This window comes from Bubalus bubalis, chromosome 18 (assembly GCF_019923935.1).
Source record: "Bubalus bubalis isolate 160015118507 breed Murrah chromosome 18, NDDB_SH_1, whole genome shotgun sequence".
NCBI lineage: Eukaryota > Metazoa > Chordata > Mammalia > Artiodactyla > Bovidae > Bubalus > Bubalus bubalis.
Window position 1 is genome coordinate 57,909,755 of NC_059174.1, and position 21,087 is coordinate 57,930,841.

Consider the following 21,087-nt stretch of genomic DNA (forward strand, 5'->3'; position numbering starts at 1 on the left):
GTAGTTCTTCACGCACTCTGTCTATCAGATCTAGTCCCTTGAATCTATTTGTCACTTCTACTGTATAACCATAAGGGATTTGATTTAGGTCATACCTGAATGGTCTAGTGGTTTTCCCTATTGTCTTCAATGTAAGTCTGAATTTGCAATAAGGAGTTCATGATCTGAGCCACAGTCAGCTCCTGGTCTTGTTTTTGCTAACTGTATAGAGCTTCTCCATCTTTGGCTGCAGAGAATATAATCAATCTGATTCTGGTGTTGACCATCTGGTGATATCCCTGTGTAGAGACTTCTCTTGTGTTTCTGAGGGTGTTTGCTATGACCAGTGCGTTCTCTTGGCAAAACTCTGTTAGCCTTTGCCCTATTTCATTCTGTACTCCAAGGCCAAATTTGCCTGTTACTCCAGGTATCTCTTGACTTCCTACTTTTGCATTTCAGTCCCCTATGATGAAAAGAATATCATTTTGGGGTGTTAGTTCTAGAAGGTCTTGTAGATCTTCATAGAACTGTTCCACTTTAGCTTCTTCAGCATTACTGATTGGGGCATGGACTTGAATTACTGTGATATTGAATGATTTGCCTTGGAAATGAACCAAGGTCATTCTGTCATTTGTGATATTGTACCCAAGTACTGCATTTTGGATTCTTTTGTTGACTATGAGAACTACTCCATTTCTTCTAAGGGATTCTTGCCCACAGTAGTAGATATAATGGTCATCTGAATTAAATTTGCCCATTCCAGTCCATTTGAGTTCACTGATTCCTAAAATGTCTTGCCGTATCCTGTTTGACCACTTGCAATTTACCTTGATTCATGGACCTAACATTCCAAGTTCCTATGCAAAACCGCTTAAAGACGGCAGAGTAGAAGGATGTGTACCCATCTTCTCCTTTGAGACCTCCAAAATTATAACTCGCTGCTGAACAACCATCGACAGGAGAATGTTGGATCCCACCAAAAAGAAATACTGCACATCCAAGGGCAAAGGAGAAGCCCCAGCAAGACGGTAGGAGGAGCAAAATCACATTTAGAATCAAATGCCATACCCGCCAGAGACGCTTGGAGGGCTCAAACAAAACCTTGTGCACACTAGGACCCAGAGACCCAATAGAGTGTAATGTGTGTGTGTGTGTGTGTATATATATATATATATATATATATATATATATATATATATATGGTTGTGCCTGGTCTTCTTTGCAGTATGTGAACTCTTAGTTGTGAACTATTAGCACATGAGATCAAATTTCCCCCACCAGGGGTTGAATCCAGGCTCCCTGAACTGGGAGCTCCAAGTCTTAGCCACTGGACCACAATGGACGTCCCTTTGTACGGTTTTTTGTTTTTTGTTTTTCCCCCCAATTACAAATTGTTTCCCTTTTAAATTTGTTTCTGGTTTAGAGAAAGCCTGTGACTTTCTTCTTTTATCTTATATATTGGAAATATTCTTTGGTAACTAGTAAAGAATTTTAGACTGTCTCCCAAAGAGTTGGAAGCTGATTTCACCTAGTTAGTCTGATACTCCCTTTTCTTTGGTTTCATGTAATCTATTACAACATGAGCCATAAGCTCCTAACCAGATGTCTCCAGTTGCATCCTGGGAGCTGACCGTTTTCTCACAGTTCCCTCTGCCCTGGTCACATTCACCTTTTCTCTGCTCCCAAACATCAACAGCTTTTCTGTCTCAGATCTCACCTCTTGCTTGACCCTTTGTCTCTAAAGCATCGCTGCTCTGGCCCTTTCTCCTCCTTTGGGTCTTGGCCAGAGCTGTCTCCCCACCTTCTCCTGCTCATCTTCTGAAGTTCCCTTCACCTGCCATTCTGTGTCTCATGACCCAGGTTTTATTGCTCCCACATCGGTCTCCTCTATCAGAAATGCTGTTCATCGATTATTTTGGGTCTTTCCTGTTTCCCCTCCATTGGAGGGTGCCTGGTCTCTGTCTTCTTTCCAGGACACGTGTGACACTTCCCTTTGGGAAGATCTAGATGCTGGGGACTAGAATTGGATGGAATACTCTTCAGGGAAAAAAGAGGAGCTTGGGCAGGTGATGAGGTTAGTTCCCATATTTGTTCTGGAAATTTCAACTTGAACTAAACCTGCTATGACTACTTATTTACTCAAAATAAGAGCAAAATTATATGCACTGAGGTTTAGCCCTACAGAACCAGTGTCCCCCATGCAGTGTCCTGAGGGGTCCCATGTTCATTCCTCTGTGTCTCTGCTCCACTATAGCCCCCAGGTCTTCCAAATTGTGTGCTTCTGGGGTGAGCTGCCATCTTGAACGGGATCCTTGCCTTACAGCAATTCATCTGCTCAGAGTCAGGGATACTGACTACACTTTACTAAGGATGCAGAGAAGCTTAGGAGTGTGGGGATGGGCATGAAGGAGGGCCCTGCCTTGGAGCTGGGGTACCTTGCAATTTTCTCTGAGTGGGGAGGACAGGAGACAGTGAGAGCGGGGCTGTCTCTCTCTCTCTCTCTCTCTCTCTCTCTCTCTCTCTCTCGGTGACTTCCTCACCAAACACAATCCAGCCAATCCTCAAGCACCTTTAAAACTAGACTCCATCATGTCCCCAGTTGCTGGTGAGGTTTCCAGGGAGGGCCGGCTTCTTGATCTCCATACTGAATGCTTAGTGTCCTGCTGTTTGCAGCACTGTCCACGCCTGTTGCAATGCCTCTGCATATGGGTTCGTTTTAGCCTCATTTGTTCATACATGCCTGAGATGTGAGTGTACTGTCACTTAGTCGTGTCCGACTCTTTTGCAGCCCCACGGACTGTAGCCCACCAGGCTCCTCTGTCCATGGAATTTTCCAGGCAAGAATACTGGAGTGGGTTGCCTTTCTGTTCTCCAAGGGATCTTCCCCACCCAGGGATCAAACCCGCATCTCTTGCATCTCTGGCATTGGCAGGCAGATTTGTTACCACTAGTGCCACCTGGGAAGCCTGGAGGAAATGTCAAGACCTGCGGAAAAGTGGAGGAAAGACTTTAGGGGTCTGCAGGAGGGATATGGCAGCCAAGTGTGGGCCTCCAGAGGAGCCCAGTGAGCTGTATGAGTGCCCATCCCATGCATGGCTTGGGGTTCAAGGGGTGTATGGAACTTTTGGAAAGGGGCATCTCAGTTCTGGCTGGAGCATCTAGACATGGATTCACGGGGAGCTGTGGGGCTTGTGGATCGGGCTTGGTGCCATAGTGTCTTTTCTCAGGTTTCCTGGGACGCAGAGGCTGAGACTGAGTTGTTGGGTTTTTTTTTTTTTTTTTTTTGGTTTTGTTTTTTGAGGTTGAGATTTTCAGACATGGGTTTCTTAGGGAAAGCCATGATAACACCTGAAGAGGAATGAGGAAGTAGAATTAGGAAAAGGAATGTTATCCTGTATTGTTAACCAAAGCCTGAGAGGAGCCCACAGGAAGCTCTGGGAGCAGGAGGATGGCTGCCTTGGCCCTGGGGGCACAGGGGCTGAATTCAACAGGTGCCCCACAGCACTCACTCCACACCGTGGATTTTGTGAGGTCTTTTGGTGCTGGTTTAGCCCCTAACTCATATCTGACTCTTGTGACCCCACAGATTGTAACCCACCAGGCTCCTCTGTCCATGGGATTTCCCAGACAAAAATACTGGTGTGGGTTGCTATATCCTTCTTCAGGGGATCTTCCCAACCCAGGGATCGAACCCACATCTCTTGCATTGGCAGGTGACTTCTTTACCACTGAGCCACCAGCGAAGTGTGGGGTCTTTGGCGGGGGTGGGGGTGGGGGGGGGGCGGTGTGGAATCATTGTGCAACCCATAGTGTAGTTACAGAGAACATCTCAGAGGTCATTTTGTGGGTTATCTTTGGTATTTTGGGATATTTGGGCAAAGTTGCAGCAAAGTTTCAGGTGCATTTTGGAAGACACAAAGGAGAATTTGGAATGTTTCCTGGGAAGCCGTTGGGGTCTCCTTGGTATCACAGGCCAAAGCTCTGTTTTGTTAGTAGATTTTGGAGGGGACAGTGCTCAGACTGGGGTCACGATGAATGAAAAAGTGGTATCACGCCTAGTGGTCTTCATGAGTATCATTCCATCATGAATGCATGAGTCATGGGGGCTTGGAGTGTTTGATGGGGTTGTGTAGCAGGTAAGGGGATGGCTCTGCTGTTTCTGGGGAGTGTGTCAGACCCCAGGGAAGACTGTAGGTTTGTTTGAGTCCAGAAGGGAAATGATAGGTGTTAAGACTCACATGGCAGACAGTTATCAGCGAGGGCCTGCTGGGGATGGGACCAACTGGAGAAGGGCTATGAGGACTCATGACTAGGGGAAAGATTGTTCAGCTGATCAGGGGCAGTCACAGCAGAGAGACATCAGCCTCGGGAAGACCCAGCTACCGTTGTCTTACTACCAGACCAGTGGTGGTCACTCTGCTGCCTCTGCCTGCCCGTCCCGGAACTCACACACATGCAGTACAGTCATAAGGAAGCTGTGGTGCGGAGGGGCAAGCTGTTTTAAACTAAATGTGGAACATGCGTATTTCTTTGAGAAGGAGGGCTGCTGTGTTCTGGGGAGGAAACAGGAAGCGGGACAGTGTTTGGGAACTCAGAGCCCTGGCGATAGCAGGAAAGCTCAGGAAAGAGGTGAAGGAAAAGCTCTGTTCCTACTCACCAGTGCTCAGCAGCTAGCCCAAAAGAAGGGGGTGAGGTATCAGGGCCCCATTTAGAGAAAGGATCTTATCTTTCTACTCAGCACCCACTCACCCTCTGTGCACATGTCTTCATTGTCTTCTCTAGAATGGTACTCATGGTGGTGTCCCCAGTAGGTGACCTGAGGAAGTAAAGTGTTTTCTGTCTTTGTGCCCCGGCGGCCTCAGCTTCTCCTCCACCGTCTGTCAGACACCCACTTCCCTGCTGTTCTTCTCACTGTTGGTTTGCACAATCCCAATGAAGCCAGTCAAGTCAGCATTTCAGGCTGTGATTTTTCTTCAGCTACTATCAATGTAGCTCAGTTGGTAAAAGAGTCTGCCTGCAGTACAGGAGACCTGGGTTCAATTCCTGGGTCGAGAAGATCCCCTGGAGAAGGAAATGGCAACCCACTCCGGTATTCTAGCCTGGAGAATCCCATGGACAGAGGAACCTGGTAGGCTACAGTCTATGGGGTCGTAAGAGTTGGACACGACTAAGCACACAGACAATATCAATGCAGAGTGAGAAACCTTAGATTCCAGGAACCTTTTTCCCGACTAAGTGTCAAGGCAGCCAAGAGCCTCCTCCTTTTTCTGTGGATTGTTTTATATTATGTTTGACTGCACAGCTTGTGGGCTCCTTAGTTCCCCCCCAGGGATTGAACCCAGGCCCACAGCAATGAAAGCTGGTGAGTCCTAACCACTGGACTGCCAGGGAAGTCCCAGTTTTCGGCTCTCTATTGCCAGAATGGGTCGGCTCAGCCTCAAGCAGCTGCCACTGGGATGAGCTCATTGCCATCCTAGTTGGACTTACACATGATCTTTGCACTTTTGGAGGGCAGGGAGCATTGTCTAAATGGAGGTCTCTTGGCTCCACCATCCTCTGCTGTTCCTGTTCGGCTTGTCCTCACTCCTCCAGGGCAAAGGTCCCCTGCCCACATCAGTCCCCCAACGTGAAGACGATGGCAGAGTGGAAACTAGTGTAACTTTGTGTCCATCTCATTTACTTATTCACTGCATAAAGAGTGTATACCATATTTTTAATTTCTGTGTGTGTGTGCTTAGGTGCTCGGTCGTGTTCAACTCTTTGCGACCCTGTGGACGGTAGCCCACCAGGCTCCTCTGTCTGTGGGATTCTTCAGGCAAGAATACTGGAGTGGGTTGCCATGCTCTCCTCCAGGGGATCTTCCCAACCCAGGGATCAAACCTGGTCTCCTGCATTGCATATGTTTTCTTTATCATCTGAGCCACAACAGAGGCTGGTTTTTTAATATTTATTGGGGTATGATTGATTTTCAGTGTTGCGTTAGTTTCAGGTGTTTAGCAAAGTAAATTGTCAAACACATACATCCACTCTTTTAGATTCTTTTCCCATGTTTCAGTCATCACAGAAGACTGAATTTAATTCCCTGTGCTACACAGTTAAGGTTTAATTAGTTTTCTATTTTATATATAGTTGTGTGTATGTGTCAGTCCCAATCTCCTAGTTTATCCCTCCCCCTCTTACCCTTTGATAATTATAAGCTTATTTTCTACATCTGTAACTATTTCAGTTGTGTAGATAAGTTTATTTGTAGCCTTTTTTTTTAGATTCCACATATGATTGATATCATACAATATTTGTCTTTTTCTGTCTGACTTACTTCACTCAGTGTGAGAATCTCTAGGTCCATCTGTGCTGCTGCAAATAGCATTTTTTTTTTTTTTAGTGACTGAGTAATTTTCCGTAAATGATGGAAACAGGGACTTCCCTGGCTCTGCAGAGTGTTTAAGTGTTTAGGAGTGTTTAAGACTTTGTACTTCCTAGCATTTCCCTGTGGTTAGGACTCAGTGCTTCCACTTCAGGGGCACAGGTTATCCCTGGTCAGGGAACTAACATCCTGCATGCTGCCTGGTGCAACGCCTCACCCCCACCCCCCCAAAATGGAGACAAACTCACCTTGTCACTTACAGTCATGCAAGTCAAATGCCCCAAAGTGAAGGCCTGGTGTGTGGATGTGGATTCTCCCCCACACCCATTGCTCTCCCGACGCCCCCATCACACCAGCTTTACCTTGTCCCCGTGTGGCTCATCACAGCTGGAGAAAAACACACCCCCGAACTGACTGGTCTTGCTTCAGATTCCTCTGTTCCCTCACATTCCCTGTGTGTCTGCTCCATACCTTTCCTATGGAGCGCCTCAAAAGTCCACCTCCGCCTCTCCCATCTTTTTTTCTCAAAGACCCTGTTTCTTCTCCATTGAGCTCCTGGAGCAAAGGGAAGAGATCTCCTCTAACTGCCTCAACTGTTGGCCTTAGGGCCTGTGCTCTGTCCTTAATAATTGACTGCTAATAGTCTGAAACTGCTTCTGGCTGTTGCTGGCCCTGAAATTGTGCCCTGGTTGCCAGCTCCACTGTCTAGGTCAGGGCCATGTGGCATCATGTATTTTTACTTCTTGGAAGTTACTTTGATCAGCATTCAAACATGGTGGCATTGTCTCTCTGAAGCACAAAGATGGGCACTCAACATACACCCCACACCTTTTTATACGCTCAGTTCTTTCCTCTTTAAAATACAGTGTTCTCAATTAACTACATTTTCCTCTCCTATTAAATGCCCCGTTGTACTGTTGCAGAAGAATGGGGGTGCAGAGAGAATGATCATGTCCCAGGGGAAATCTTGGGATAGGTCTCCAAGTAAGGGTCCCTGGTTTCCTGCAGGAAAGAATTCAAGAGGGAGACATAGTAGAGTGAGCCATGCCGTGCCGTGCCGGGCCGCCCAAGATGCCTGGGTCATGGTGGAAAGTGCTCATGAAACGTGGTCCACTGCAAAAGGGAATGGCAGACTCCTTAAGTATTTACACCTCAAGAACCCCAAGAATGATAAAGCAGGTTTATTGAGAGAAATACACTTTGCATAGGCAGAATATGGTTGTCTCTGAAGGGGAGAGTGACCCTGGGCTGTGGGCATACTTAGTTTTTATGAGCTGGGTAATTCATGCACTAACGTGTGGGAGGATTTTTCCAGCTATTTGGAGGAAAATGCAGAAGTTGATTTTGGTAGTTATTTCACAATATATGCGTATATACATATGTCAAATGTCACATTATGTGTCTTAAATATGCATGATATTTATTTGTCAATTATACCTCAGTAAAACTTTAAAAGAAAAAGGTGCAAGGTATGCTGTGCTTGCCTCCACTGAGTGGTGCTCATCCAGGCTACACATTGCATCCATGAGGCATTTTGCAAATACATTTGTGCCCTGACCAGAGATTCCCCTTTGAAAAGTCCATGTGGGGCTCAGCCTCAATGGTATTTAAGGGGCCTTGGTGCATCTAGCATTGAGCATCAGGACTCTTAAGTCCTTCCATCCTGAGGGATGAGATCTGGGCTGAGGGTAAGGCTGCTTTGCTCTGAGTGGGTCTGGACCAGGGCCTGCTGTGTGACCTGAAGGGGATCATGGGGTGAGCGGAGGTGCCTCCTGCTGCTGTGTGCATGAGGCCTCACCAGGAGGGGAGTGTGATCCGAGGAAAAGTTTGGGAAAGTCCCGTGTTGGACTCTGTGCAGGAGTTGACTGTTCTGCGTCCCTCCTGAGACAGTGGCCACAGAGAACTGTCTGTTCCTCATGGTGAGGGCTTCCCTGTGTGTGGGGTTGGGGATCAGGAAGGGGGTCTGTTGACTCTAAACATTAAACAGAATGTTTTCAATTTTCAGGATAGACCTCTGAAGACTCATGTTGCCTGAGGAAGCCCAGAAGAGGAGGAAGGTGAAAGGAGGAAGAGTCCAGAATGGCTCTTTCTCAGGTGAATTCATATTCTTGGTTGATTATTCTGTTTCTCCTTTCTTTTCTTTTTTAATTAATTTTTTTTTTTTTTTGAATACAGCTACTTTGCAATGTTGTGTTAGTCTCTGCTATTCTCCTTCCTTCTTTGCACTTGCTAATCTCTGACTCAAGAAGTAGCCTGCTTGATTCCTGTTCATTCACACTCACCCAGGGCCTTCTCTTAGTCACTGACACGTACCCTTAGATTCCATCTGTGACTCAGTTTTCTACTCTGTAAAATGGAAACGGATCTTTCTCTGATGAGTTACTACATTGACAACAAGTTAATTCATGAAAAGCATCTAGAGTAATGCTTCTGTGGTAGCTCAGATGGTAAAGAATCTGCCTGTAATACTGCAGACCCATGTTTGATCCTTGGGTTGGGAAGATCCCCTGGAGAAGGAAATGGCAACCCACTCCAGTATTCTTGCCTGGAGAATCCCATGGACAGAGGAGCCTGGCGGGCTACAGTCCAAGGGATCACAAAAGAGTCAGAAACGACTTCTACTACTCCCACTACTATTACTAGAGTAATTCATAACATACAGGAAGTGTTCAAAAACTTGTAGTCATTGCTGTTAATCATGGTCACAGTTTTTAGATTCTGAGCTTTCCTTAACACCTTTGTATAGATGACCCAGTGTTGAATTTCTGTTTGTGTATTTCACGTGTCATACAGAAAAATGAGAAATCCACATTGATTTGGAGGCCATTGTAATCTCCTATGGGAAAGCAATTAGAGAGGCATCAGATCAGATCAGTTGCTCAGTCGTGTCCGACTCTTTGCGACCCCATGAATCGCAGCATGCCAGGCCTCCCTGTCCCTCACCAACTCCCGGAGTTCACTCAGACTCACGTCCATCGAGTCAGTGATGCCATCCAGCCATCTCATCCTCTGTTGTCCCCTTCTCCTCCTGCCCCCAATCCCTCCCAGCATCAGAGTCTTTTCCAATGAGTCAACCCTTCGCATGAGGTGGCCAAAGTACTGGAGTTTCAGCTTCAGCATCATTCCTTCCAAAGAAATCCCAGGGCTGATCTCCTTCAGAATGGACTGGTTGGATCTCCTTGCAGTCCAAGGGACTCTCAAGAGTCTTCTCCAACACCACAGTTCAAAAGCATCAATTCTTCGGCGCTCAGCCTTCTTCACAGCCCAACTCTCACATCCATACATGACCACAGGAAAAACCATAGCCTTGACTAGACGGACCTTTGTTGGCAAAGTAATATCTCTGCTTTTGAATATGCTATCTAGGTTGGTCATAACTTTCCTTCCAAGGAGTGTCTTTTAATTTCATGGCTGCAGTCACCATCTGTAGTGATTTTGGAGCCCAGAAAAATAAAGTCTGACACTGTTTCCACTGTTTCCCCATCTATTTCCCATGAAGTGATGGGACCAGATGCCATGATCTTCGTTTTCTGAATGTTGAACTTTAAGCCAACTTTTTCACTCTCCACTTTCACTTTCATCAAGAGGCTTTTTAGTTCCTCTTCACTTTCTGCCATAAGGGTGGTGTCATCTGCATATCTGAGGTTATTGATATTTCTCCTGGAAATCTTGATTCCAGCTTGTGTTTCTTTCAGTCCAGCATTTCTCATGATGTATTCTGCATGTAAGTTAAATAAACAGGGTGACAGTATACAGCCTTGACGTACTCCTTTTCCTATTTGGAACCAGTCTGTTGTTCCATGTCCAGTTCTAACTGTTGCTTCCTAACCTGCATACAAATTTCTCAAGAGGCAGATCAGGTGGTCTGGTGTTCCCATCTCTTTCAGAATTTTCCACAGTTAATTGTGATCCACACAGTCAAAGGCTTTGGCATAGTCAATAAAGCAGAAATAGATGCTTTTCTGGAACTCTCTCACTTTTTCTATGATCCAGCGGATGTTGGCAATTTGATCTCTGGTTCCTCTGCCTTTTCTAAAACCACCTTGAACATCAGGAAATTCACGGTTCACGTATTGCTGAAGCCTGGCTGGAGAATTTTGAGCATTACTTTACTATCGTGTGAGATGAGTACAATTGTGTGGTAGTTTGAGCATTCTTTGGCATTGCCTTTCTTTGGGATCAGAATGAAAACTGACCTTTTCCAGTCCTGTGGCCACTGCTGAGTTTTCCAAATTTGCTGGCATATTGAGTGCAGCACTTTCACAGCATCATCTTTCAGGATTTGGAATAGCTCAACTGGAATTCCATCACCTCCACTAGCTTTGTTCGTAGTGATGCTTTCTTTTTTTTTTTTTTTTTCAATTTTATTTTATTTTTAAACCTGAAACACTGTATTAGTTTTGCCAAACATCAAAACGAATCCGCCACAGGTATACATGTGGTCCCCATCCTGAACCCTCCTCCCTCCTCCCTCCCCACACCATCCCTCTGGGTCGTCCCAGTGCACCAGAAATATAGATCAATGGAACAAAATAGAAAGCCCAGAGATAAATCCCTGCACATATGGACACCTTATCTTTGACAAAGGAGGCAAGAATATACAATGGATTAAAGACAATCTCTTTAACAAGTGGTGCTGGGAAATCTGGTCAACCACTTGTAAAAGAATGAAACTAGAACACTTTCTAACACCATACACAAAAATAAACTCAAAATGGATTAAAGATCTAAATGTAAGACCAGAAACTATAAAACTCCTAGAGGAGAACATAGGCAAAACACTCTCCAACATACATCACAGCAGGATCCTCTATGACCCACCTCCCAGAATATTGGAAATAAAAGCAAAAATAAACAAATGGGACCTAGTTAAAACTTAAAAGCTTCTGCACATCAAAGGAAACTATTAGCAAGGTGAAAAGGCAGCCTTCAGAATGGGAGAAAATAATAGCAAATGAAGCAACTGACAAACAACTAATCTCAAAAATATACAAGCAACTCCTACAGCTCAACTCCGGACAAATAAATGACCCAATCAAAAAAATGGGCCAAAGAACTAAATAGACATTTCTCCAAAGAAGACATACAGATGGCTAACAAACACATGAAAAGGTGCTCAACATCACTCATTATCAGAGAAATGCAAATCAAAACCACTAGGAGATACCATTTCACACCAGTCAGAATGGCTGCGATCCAAAAGTCTACAAGCAATAAATGCTGGAGAGGGTGTGGAGAAAAAGGAACCCTCTTACACTGTTGGTGGGAATGAAAACTAGTACAGCCACTATGGAGAACAGTGTGGAGATTCCTTAAAAAACTGAAAATAGAACTACCTTATGATGCAGCAATCCCACTGCTGGGCATACACACTGAGGAAACCAGAAGGGAAAGAGACACGTGTACCCCAATGTTCATCGTAGTGATGCTTTCTAAGGCCCACTTGACTTCACATTCCAGGATGTCTGGCTCTAGGTCAGTGATCACACCATCGTGATTATCTGGGTTGTAAAGATCTTTTTTGTACAGTTCTTCTGTGTATTCTTGGCATCTCTTCTTAATATCTTCTGCTTCTGTTAGGTCCATACCATTTCTGTCCTTTATCGAGCCCATCTTTGCATGAAATGTTCCTTTGGTATCTCTGATTTTCTTGAAGAGATCCCTAGTCTTTCCCATTCTGTTGTTTTCCTCTTTTTCTTTGCATTGATCGGTAAAGACGGCTTTCTTATCTCTTCTTTTGCTCTAAATACCTTTACATGAATCTGTCAGAATACACACTTCAACTGAATCAATCTTCTTCTCATTTTGTATGAAGATAAGACCTCTCCTTATGACCCCATTGATGATGTGTTTTCATTTCAGCAGCAGATGACCGTCGAGGACGTGGCCATCGAATTCACTCCTGAGGAGTGGGAATGCCTGGCCCCTGCGCAGAGGACTTTGTACTGGGACGTGATGCTGGAGACCTACAGGAACCTACTCTCTGTGGGTGAGGATCACTTCCCTCTCAAGTTGGGATCTGTCCTTGGATATCTTTACATTTTCCCTCACATGCCTTTTCGGAGCCCCTACCTTGCTTGGCTGAGCTCGAAGCTCTATTGAATCAGAGGCCAAAAGCTTCATAATGTGGCATGAGGACTTTGAAATTGCCCTTTCCTCATTTGATCTGCCCATGTTATGATACCTCGAGGGTGGGTCCAGAGCTTAAAAATGCATAAAGCCTGTAGCAAACTTAAAACCTACACTTCCCTGTTTTGAAAATTTTTTTTATTATTTTTTGGCTGTGCTGGGTCTGACTTAGTTGCAGTGATCAGGGGCTACTCACCAGTTGCAGTGCTCGGGCTTCTCATTGTGGTGACTTCTCTTGCTGCGGTAGGTGGGCTCTAGGGCGCAGGGGCTCCGCAGTTGTGGTTCACGGGCTTAGTTGCTCTGCGGCATGTGGGATCTTCCCAAACGAAGAATTGAACCTGTGTCCCCTGCACTGGCAGGCAGATTCTTAACCACTGAGCCGCCAGGGAAGTCCCACTTACCTTTTTACTACAAGCAAGATGTCTGCATATTACACTCTTCCCTGTGTATTCACTTGATCTTAGCCAAAAGGCTAAGAAACGATTCTCCTGTGCATTCAGAAGGAGACAAGCTGGGGATTGAAGTGTTTTCCATAACCACCCCATGTTGTCCTCACTCCTCAGCTGAACAAAGAGCTGGGGTTCTGGAAACAATATAGCACGTGATGTTTCTTTCTTGCAATTAGCAATAATTTCTTTTTCTGACCTGAATATTTTTATGTCCGTTTTGGAGTAGAAAAGAGCACTGGACCCTGGAGAGGAAAGTGAAAATAGCAAAAAATAAAAAGAAAAAAGGAAAAAACCACTAAAAGGGTGGAAAGTACCAGGTGTAGACACAGGTCAGATCTCAGATGGACGGAGAAGAAACTGCACCATTAATAGTTTCAGGGAATCTCTCCCCAAGTGGAAGAGTTCTGTGGGAATACAGTTTATTTTTTGGTAAACTCTCAGAGGAAATTGTTGTTCTCGCCATTGTTTCACTCCATTCTTTAGTATGTAAAATGTATGTCGTCCTCCTGTGGTGCCACAGCTCCTACAGAGACAAAGGCAAGGTCTTTATATGATCTACGACAGCCTGTCATTTGACTCCTGTCAGCTTTATCGCTTGACTTTGAGGAACGTGGGATGGGCTCTTTCAGAGGGGTCTCTTGCCCCTGCGTCTCCACTTCTGTGTGTGCTTTCATTGGCTGCTCAGTTCTTGGTCCCTGCAAGTAAGAGCTGAACTGCTCTGTAGCACCTAGTTCAGCACCTGTCCTAGTTCCATCCCTACTCACTGTTCTAGGAACACGTAGTCAAGGAGGTAGGAAACCACTGGTGCTCTCTCATTCTATCTCTCACCCTAGAACCTGCGCAGAGCTGTCTCAAGCCCCATCTGCCAGTTCAGATCCCTCAGCCCTTCCTTCTGGGATTGTTATGTAGGAGAACTGTAAAGACAGTAGACAGATCTTCTCTTTGATCCTAGGTCCTACATGGGGAGCATATGTCGACCTTTGAGACTCTTAACTCAGTGTCTGTGAGGAGAGCACACATCTCAAGATACTGCAGGATCCCCCCCTCCTGTCTTGTATTTTCATCACTCTTCCACTGCTCTACCTGGTCTGGGAATGTAGACTTTTCCTGACTGCCTATTGTCTTAAGTTGCCTCTGATGATTGCCTTTGAAATACACATTCCTAGGATCTGAGATTTTATCCTATATTTTTTTGCTGTGATAATAACACTTTTAAGGGATAGACAACTTCTAGGGACTCTCCTTATGGGGTAGGGTTATTTGGTGACAGAAAATTCCGCCCCCCCCCCCCCACACACACACACCCTGAGACTTTTTTTTAAATTGAAGTATAATTGATATACAGTGTTGTATTGTCTTCTGATGTAAAGCAAGGTAATTTAGTTATACATATGTATACATTCTTTTTTTATTGTGTTTATCACAGGATATTGAATATAGTTCCCTGTGCTGTACAGTAGGACCTTGTTCTTTATCTGTCCTATATATAATAGCTTGCATCTGCTATTTGCAAACTCCCAACCTGTCCCTGTGCATGCACACTTGGCCACCAGAAGTCTCTTCTGTATGCCTGTGAATCTGTTTCTGTTTCATAGATAAGTTCATTTGTGCTGCATTTCAGATTGGACATACAAGTGATATCATATGATATTTGTCTTTCTCCTTCTGACTTATTTCGCTTAGTATGATAATCTCTAGGTCCATCCATGGTGCTGCAAATGGTACTATTTCATTCTTTTTTATGGATGAGTAATATTCCAGTGTTTGTGTGTGTGTGTGTGTGTGTGTGTGTGTGTGTATTTATATGTGTAGACACACAACATCTTTATCCATTCATCTGTTGATGGTCATTTAGATTGTTTGTATGTCTGGCTATTTATAATAATAAATAGCGCTGCTGTGAACATAGGGGTACATGTATATTGAAAAGTCTTTTTACTTATTTTTCATTTAAAAATTTTTTTAATTTTTGCCACATCTCAGAATTTATGGGAACTCACTTCCCTGACCAGGGATCAAACCCAGGCCATAGCAGTGACAGTGCCAAATCCTAAACACTAGACCACCAGGGACTCCCAGCATCAAGCTCTTGCTTCTTTCACTTTCTTTGTAATTCGGGGTTATGTACATAGCCTTCTAAGTCTTGTGCCCTCATTTGAAAAATAATGGTAGTTTACCTCAGGCTTTTAAAATAAATACGTACTGTTAGATAGCTTATATATAATAATATTGCGTATTTTATAGAAAAACTCTAAGTTACTGTTATTTAATGATATATATCTACTTTGTCATGTTTTGTTATGCCATATCCCTTTGTGTGCATTATAGTTTATATGCTTTTTTTTTGCAGTTTGTCCTCAACAATGCAGTCTGTGACCTTAGTTAATGTATATTTTAGGCACACACTTCATACTACATATCTGGGGACAATAAGCTGGAGAATTAAAGGGCACTGCATAGATAAGAAATTGCTCTGCTTTGTTATTATATAATGGCAATCATGAAATCATGTGACTTTTGTCTTCTTTCTTCAGTTTCTGTTCTTTTGTTGTTCATTCACAAAGTCGTGTCCAATTCTTTGCGACCCCATGAACTGTAGCATGCCAGCTTCCTCTGTCTTTCATATCTTCCGGAGTTTGCTCAAATTCATGTCCACTGAGTCAGTGATGCTATCTAACCATCTCATCCTCTGCCACCACCTTCTCCTTTTGCCTTCCATCTTTCCCATAATGTTATATATTTTCCTGACCTAATATTTTAGAAGTCAGTTATGTCAATACCTTTTACAGTTTTCATATTGTGTGCCCTTTCCAGGGTGAAATTCTCTTCTTTATTCTTAAGGAAGAGTGTTTAGAATTCCATAGAATATAATGTTGTACAACATGGTTACTTATTACTGGTTGTTTTACTACAATAGTAAAGGGTTGCTTTACTAGAATAGAAAGGGTTACTAGAATAGTGTGTTTATTAATTTTTATTGTGATTTACAGTTGGTGGTCTTTCAGAACATATTATGCAATATAACTGACATTTACTTGTTAATGTTATAAAATGCCTGTTTTTCATGGATATTGATGCTTTTATAACAGGTAATTCAGGAAAATACTTCATTTTTTAAATATCCCTAGTAAATTCTTTATTTTCTCAGTGCTGTATTTGTTTTGCAATTCTAAACTGCCGTTTATTTAGGTTACTTGTTAGATAAGCTTGTTTTGGATTATTTACCATTATATTACTTATTTTAAGTATTAATTTATATACTGTAAGGATGTAGATACTGTATGTAGATTATGTATAATAAGTATGTGGAAAATATGTCTGTTTCTCTTCAGTTACAGTCAGTATGTATATGCTTTGGGTTCATGGTCATGAGATTAGCCACTTTTTAAGAGCTAACATAAGTTTACACAACCTGAGTGTTTTTGTCATACAGTGTTTGAAATGAGGCTATGCTAAAATCAGTTTGAATTTCATGTGAACATACTTTCTTTATTAAAGAATCCTATTTCTTTACCGTTTCTCAAAATTTGAAGATCGTGGTTGGGAAGTTTCATAACTACATTCAGTGTAAGTGTTATTTTTGGTATAATATGTTTTCAACATAAAATATTTATTTATGAATTATAATTAATAACATACCTATGATTTTTTTTGTATTTTGTAGATTTCTCTCCCATACATATTATCAAGAAATTACAACCGAAGGAGAACACTAACTCAACAGATACATTCCAAACAGTGATTTTGGGAAGACATGAAAGCCATGGAGTCCAAGATTTTTACTTAAGGGAAATCCGAGGCAATATGCTTGAGTTTGAGTGTCAGTGGAAAGATGACGAAAGAAATTACAAAGGAGTGCTTGTAATCCATAATGAAAAGCTCACTGATAGAAAAGATCAGTGTGGTAGAAGCAATGCAGGAAACAATGCAATTGAAAATAAACTTGCGTTAAGCTTTCAGGATGAATTGCAGATATTTCGAATGGAAAGGAAAATTTTTGAATGTAATCAAGTTGAGAAGGTTATCAACAATAGTTCCTCAATTTCAGCTCTCCAAAGAATTCCTCCGAGTGTTCAAACCAACACTTCTAACATGTATGGGAATAATTTTATCCATTCTTCAATACTGACAAAAGACCGTAAAGCACATAGGGAAAAACCTTACAGGTGTAATGACTGTGACAAAACCTTTACTCATGTCTCGCACCTCACTAAACATCGGGTAGTCCATACAGGAGAGAGGCCATACAAATGTGATACATGTGGCAAGGACTTCAGTCAGAGTTCGAACCTTGCAACTCATCGGAGAATTCATACTGGAGAGAAACCTTACAAATGTAATGAGTGTGGCAAGGTTTTTAATAGAAAATCAAACCTTGAAACTCATCAGAGAATTCATACTGGAGAGAAACCATACAAATGTAATGTGTGTGGCAAAGCCTTTAGGGTGTGTTCAAGCCTCAGGAGCCATCAAGTAATCCATACTGGAGAGAAGGATTACCATTGTAGTAAATGTAACAAGGCTTTTTCCCGTAATTCCAAGCTTCTAAAACATCAGAGAATTCATACTCGAGGGCAGCCCTACAAATGTGATGCATGTGACAAAGTCTTTATTTTGCGTTCAAGCCTAATCAACCATCAGGTAGTCCATACTAGAGGGAAGTCTTACCCATGTAATGAATGTGGCAAGACGTTCATCAAACATTCACACCTTAGGCTTCATGAGAGAATTCATACTGGAGAGAAGCCATACAAGTGTACTGAATGTGGCAAGGGCTTCAGGCAATGGTCTGATATCAGAATTCACCAAAGAATTCATGCTGGAGAGAAACCTTTCAAATGTAGCGAGTGTGGCAAATCCTTTACTCGGAGTTCACACCTCACTAGACATCAAATCATCCATACTGGAGAGAAACCATATAAATGTGAGGTTTGTGACAAGGTCTTCAGTCGAAATTCACATCTTGCAGGTCATTGGAGAATTCATACCGGGGAAAAACCTTACAAATGTAATGAGTGTGGGAAAGCCTTTAGTGATCGTTCAAGCCTAACTTACCATCAGGTAATTCATACTGGAGAGAAGTCTTACAAATGTAATGAATGTGGCAAAGCTTTTATTAAGCCTTCATATCTTAGGCATCACGAGAGGATTCATACTGGAGAGAGGCCATACAAGTGTACTGAATGTGGCAAGGCTTTTATCAAGCTTTCGCATCTTAGGTATCATGAGAGGATTCATACTGGAGAGAAACCATACAAGTGTACTGAATGTGGCAAGGCTTTTCAGCAATGGTCTGACATCACTATTCACCAAAGAATTCATGCTGGAGATAAATCATAGAAACGTAATAAGTGTAGTGTGGCAAATCCTTTAGCCTTTGAAGCCCCAGTAAATACCAGGTGACCCATACTGGAAAGAGACTTTACAAACAATGAATGTGGCAAGGCTTTTTAGCAGGTGTTCACACCTTAGGCTTCATGAGAGGATTCATACTGGAGAGAAATCATACCAATGTATTGAGTATGGCATAGCCTTTAGACAATAGTCCTACCTCTGGATTCACCAAATAATTCACTCTGGAGAGAAACCTTACCAATTCCATGTGTGTGGGAAAACTTCTGCTCAGGGTTTACACCTCCCTAATCATCAGATAATCCATAATCCATACAAGCTTGCAGATGTACTGAGTTTTGCAAGGCTTTTAGCTATTGCCTTAAACTCCGGGTTCACCAAGTAGTCCATACAAAACAAATGTAATGAATGTGGCAAAGTTTCAAATTATTGCTCACTTTTCACTAAATAAAGGGATTTGTATTCTGGAGTGAAAGCACACAAGTGTAGTGTGTGATAAGGATTTTACCCATATAGCAAACATTGGGGGAAGATATAGGGTGACCTTCAAATGACCTTCAAAATACAATAAACATGGTAAAGACTTTCCCTTGAATTCAAATATTATGCAACAATAGAGTCTATATTGGAGAGAAATCACTAAACTTTAGAATATATATCCTTGAGCGAAGCCACAAAAAAAAAATAATGTGCATGCTAGTTACAGTTCAAGATGGTGGAGTAGAAAGACAAGTGTTCATCTTCTCCTGCAAGAGCACCAAAATCGCAACTAGCTGTTGAACAACCATCAGCAGGAGGACATTGGTCCAAAGACCAAGAAGCCACAACAAGATGGTAGGAGGAGCGCAAACACTATAAAATCAAATCCCATACCGGCTGGGTGGGCGACGTACAAACTGGAGAACAATAATACCAAAGAAGTTCTCCCACTGTAGGGAAAGTTCTGAGCCCTACCTCCGGCTTCCCAGCCTGGGGCTCTAACAAAGGAACTGGGAATACCCAGGGAATCTGACTTTGAAGCCTAGCGAGTTGATTATAGAACTTCCATAGGACTGGGGGAAACAGATTCCACTCTTGGAGGGCACAAACAAAATCTTGGCATGCACCAAGACCCAAGGGAAAGGAGCAGTGACCCCCACAGGAGACTGAACCAGACCTACCTGCTAGTGTTGGAGGGTCTTCTCTGGAGGCATGGGTTAGAAATGGCTCGCCATGGGGGCAGGGGCACTGACAGCAGCAGCCTGGGAAGGTCCCCCTTGGTGTTAGTCCTCTTGGAGGTCGCCATTAACCTGACCATAAACCCCAGGGCTGGGTTGCCTCAGGCCAAACAACCAACAGGGAGGGAGCACAACCCCACCCACCCATCAGCAGATAATTGGATTAAAGTTTTACTTGGTGAGGCCCTGCCCACCAGAGTGGGACCCAGTTTTTCCCACCCAGTCGTTCCCATCAAGAATCTTACACAAGCCTTTAGCCTCATCTACCAGAGGGCATATAGAAGAAACAAGAAGAACCACAATTCCACAGCAGCTAGAACAAAAGCCACATTACTCTAAGTTAATTAGGATGAAAAAGAAGAGTTATATCACAGATGAAGGGACAAGATAAAACCCTAAAAAACAACTAAATGAAGTGGAGATAGGCAACCTTCCAGATTATTCATGATTCAGAATAACCATGAAGATGATCCAGGATCTCAGAAATAGAATGGAGAAGATGCAAAAAAATGTTTGCCAAAGACCTAGAAGAACTAAAGAATAAACCAACAGAGATGAACAATACAGTAGAATCAATAGCAGAATAACTGAGGTAGAAGAACGGATAAATGACTTGAAAGACAGAATGGTGAAAATCACTTCTGCAGAACAGAACATAGGGGGCAAAGGAATTGGGAAAAAAAAAAAGCCTGAGACCTCTGGGACAACATTAAATGCATTAACATTTGCATGATATGGGTTCCCAGAAGAAGAGAGAGAGAGAAAGGACCAGAGAAAATATTTGAAGAGATAATAGCTGAAAACTTCCCTAACATGAGAAAGAATGTAGTCAAGTTACCAGGAAGTGCAGAGTCCCAGGCAAGATAAATCTAAGGAGGAACACACTGAGACACATAGTAATCAAACTGCAAAAATTAAGACAAAATATTAAAAGCAACAAGGGGAAAATGACAACATAAATGGGAACTCCCATAAGGTTAAAAACTTGATTTCTCAACAGAAATTATATAAGCCAGAAGGGAATGGCACTATATATTTAAAGTGATGAAAAGGAAGAACCTACAAACCAAGAATACTCTAACCAACAAGACTCATTCAGATATGATGGAGAAAGCAAAAGCTTTCCAGACAAGCAAAGGTTAAGAGAATTCAGCATCACCAAACCACTTTTACAATAAATGTTAAAGGAACTTCTCTAGGAAGGAAACACAGGAGAAAGAAAAGACCTACACAAAATAAACCCAAAACAATTAAGAAAATGGTAATAGTACCATACATATCAATAATTACCTTATATGTAAATTGATTAAATGCACCAACCAAAAGACAGACTGGCTGGACCAATAAAAACATGTGCATGTATGCACTTCGGCTTACCACATCACTCTCCTTAATCCCCCAAATTGTAGGTAATTATTTTATATTGTTAGGTTAATCATGTTCCTATTATGGCTTGCGATTATAATTATCTTTGAATCTTGGATGGCTATTGATTGTGAAAACTGATAAACATCTTTTACTATTGTGATTATGTAACTGTTATTCACTTAATACCATTGTATATGATTGGTCAACAGAAAATAATAGAATTCTATAT

The 21,087-nt window shown here is 42.7% G+C and overlaps 1 protein-coding gene across 2 annotated transcripts in view; it reads left to right on the forward strand.

The window, feature by feature from the left end:
• LOC123327509 (zinc finger protein 160) overlaps positions 1–21,087 on the forward strand; it is a 71,014-nt gene that overhangs the window by 34,380 nt on the left and 15,547 nt on the right. Inside the window, exons 2-5 of one of the 2 annotated variants that reach the window (XM_044931420.2) lie at positions 8,349–8,437; positions 12,206–12,332; positions 16,420–16,488; positions 16,586–20,255. In XM_044931420.2, coding sequence (XP_044787355.1) covers positions 8,423–8,437; positions 12,206–12,332; positions 16,420–16,488; positions 16,586–18,261 — 1,887 coding nt within the window. In that variant the 5' untranslated portion in view covers positions 8,349–8,422 and the 3' untranslated portion in view covers positions 18,262–20,255. Of the gene's footprint in view, positions 1–8,348; positions 8,438–12,205; positions 12,333–16,419; positions 16,489–16,585; positions 20,256–21,087 lie in introns of those variants that run through there. The other variant, XR_006640189.1, reaches the window with a different exon arrangement.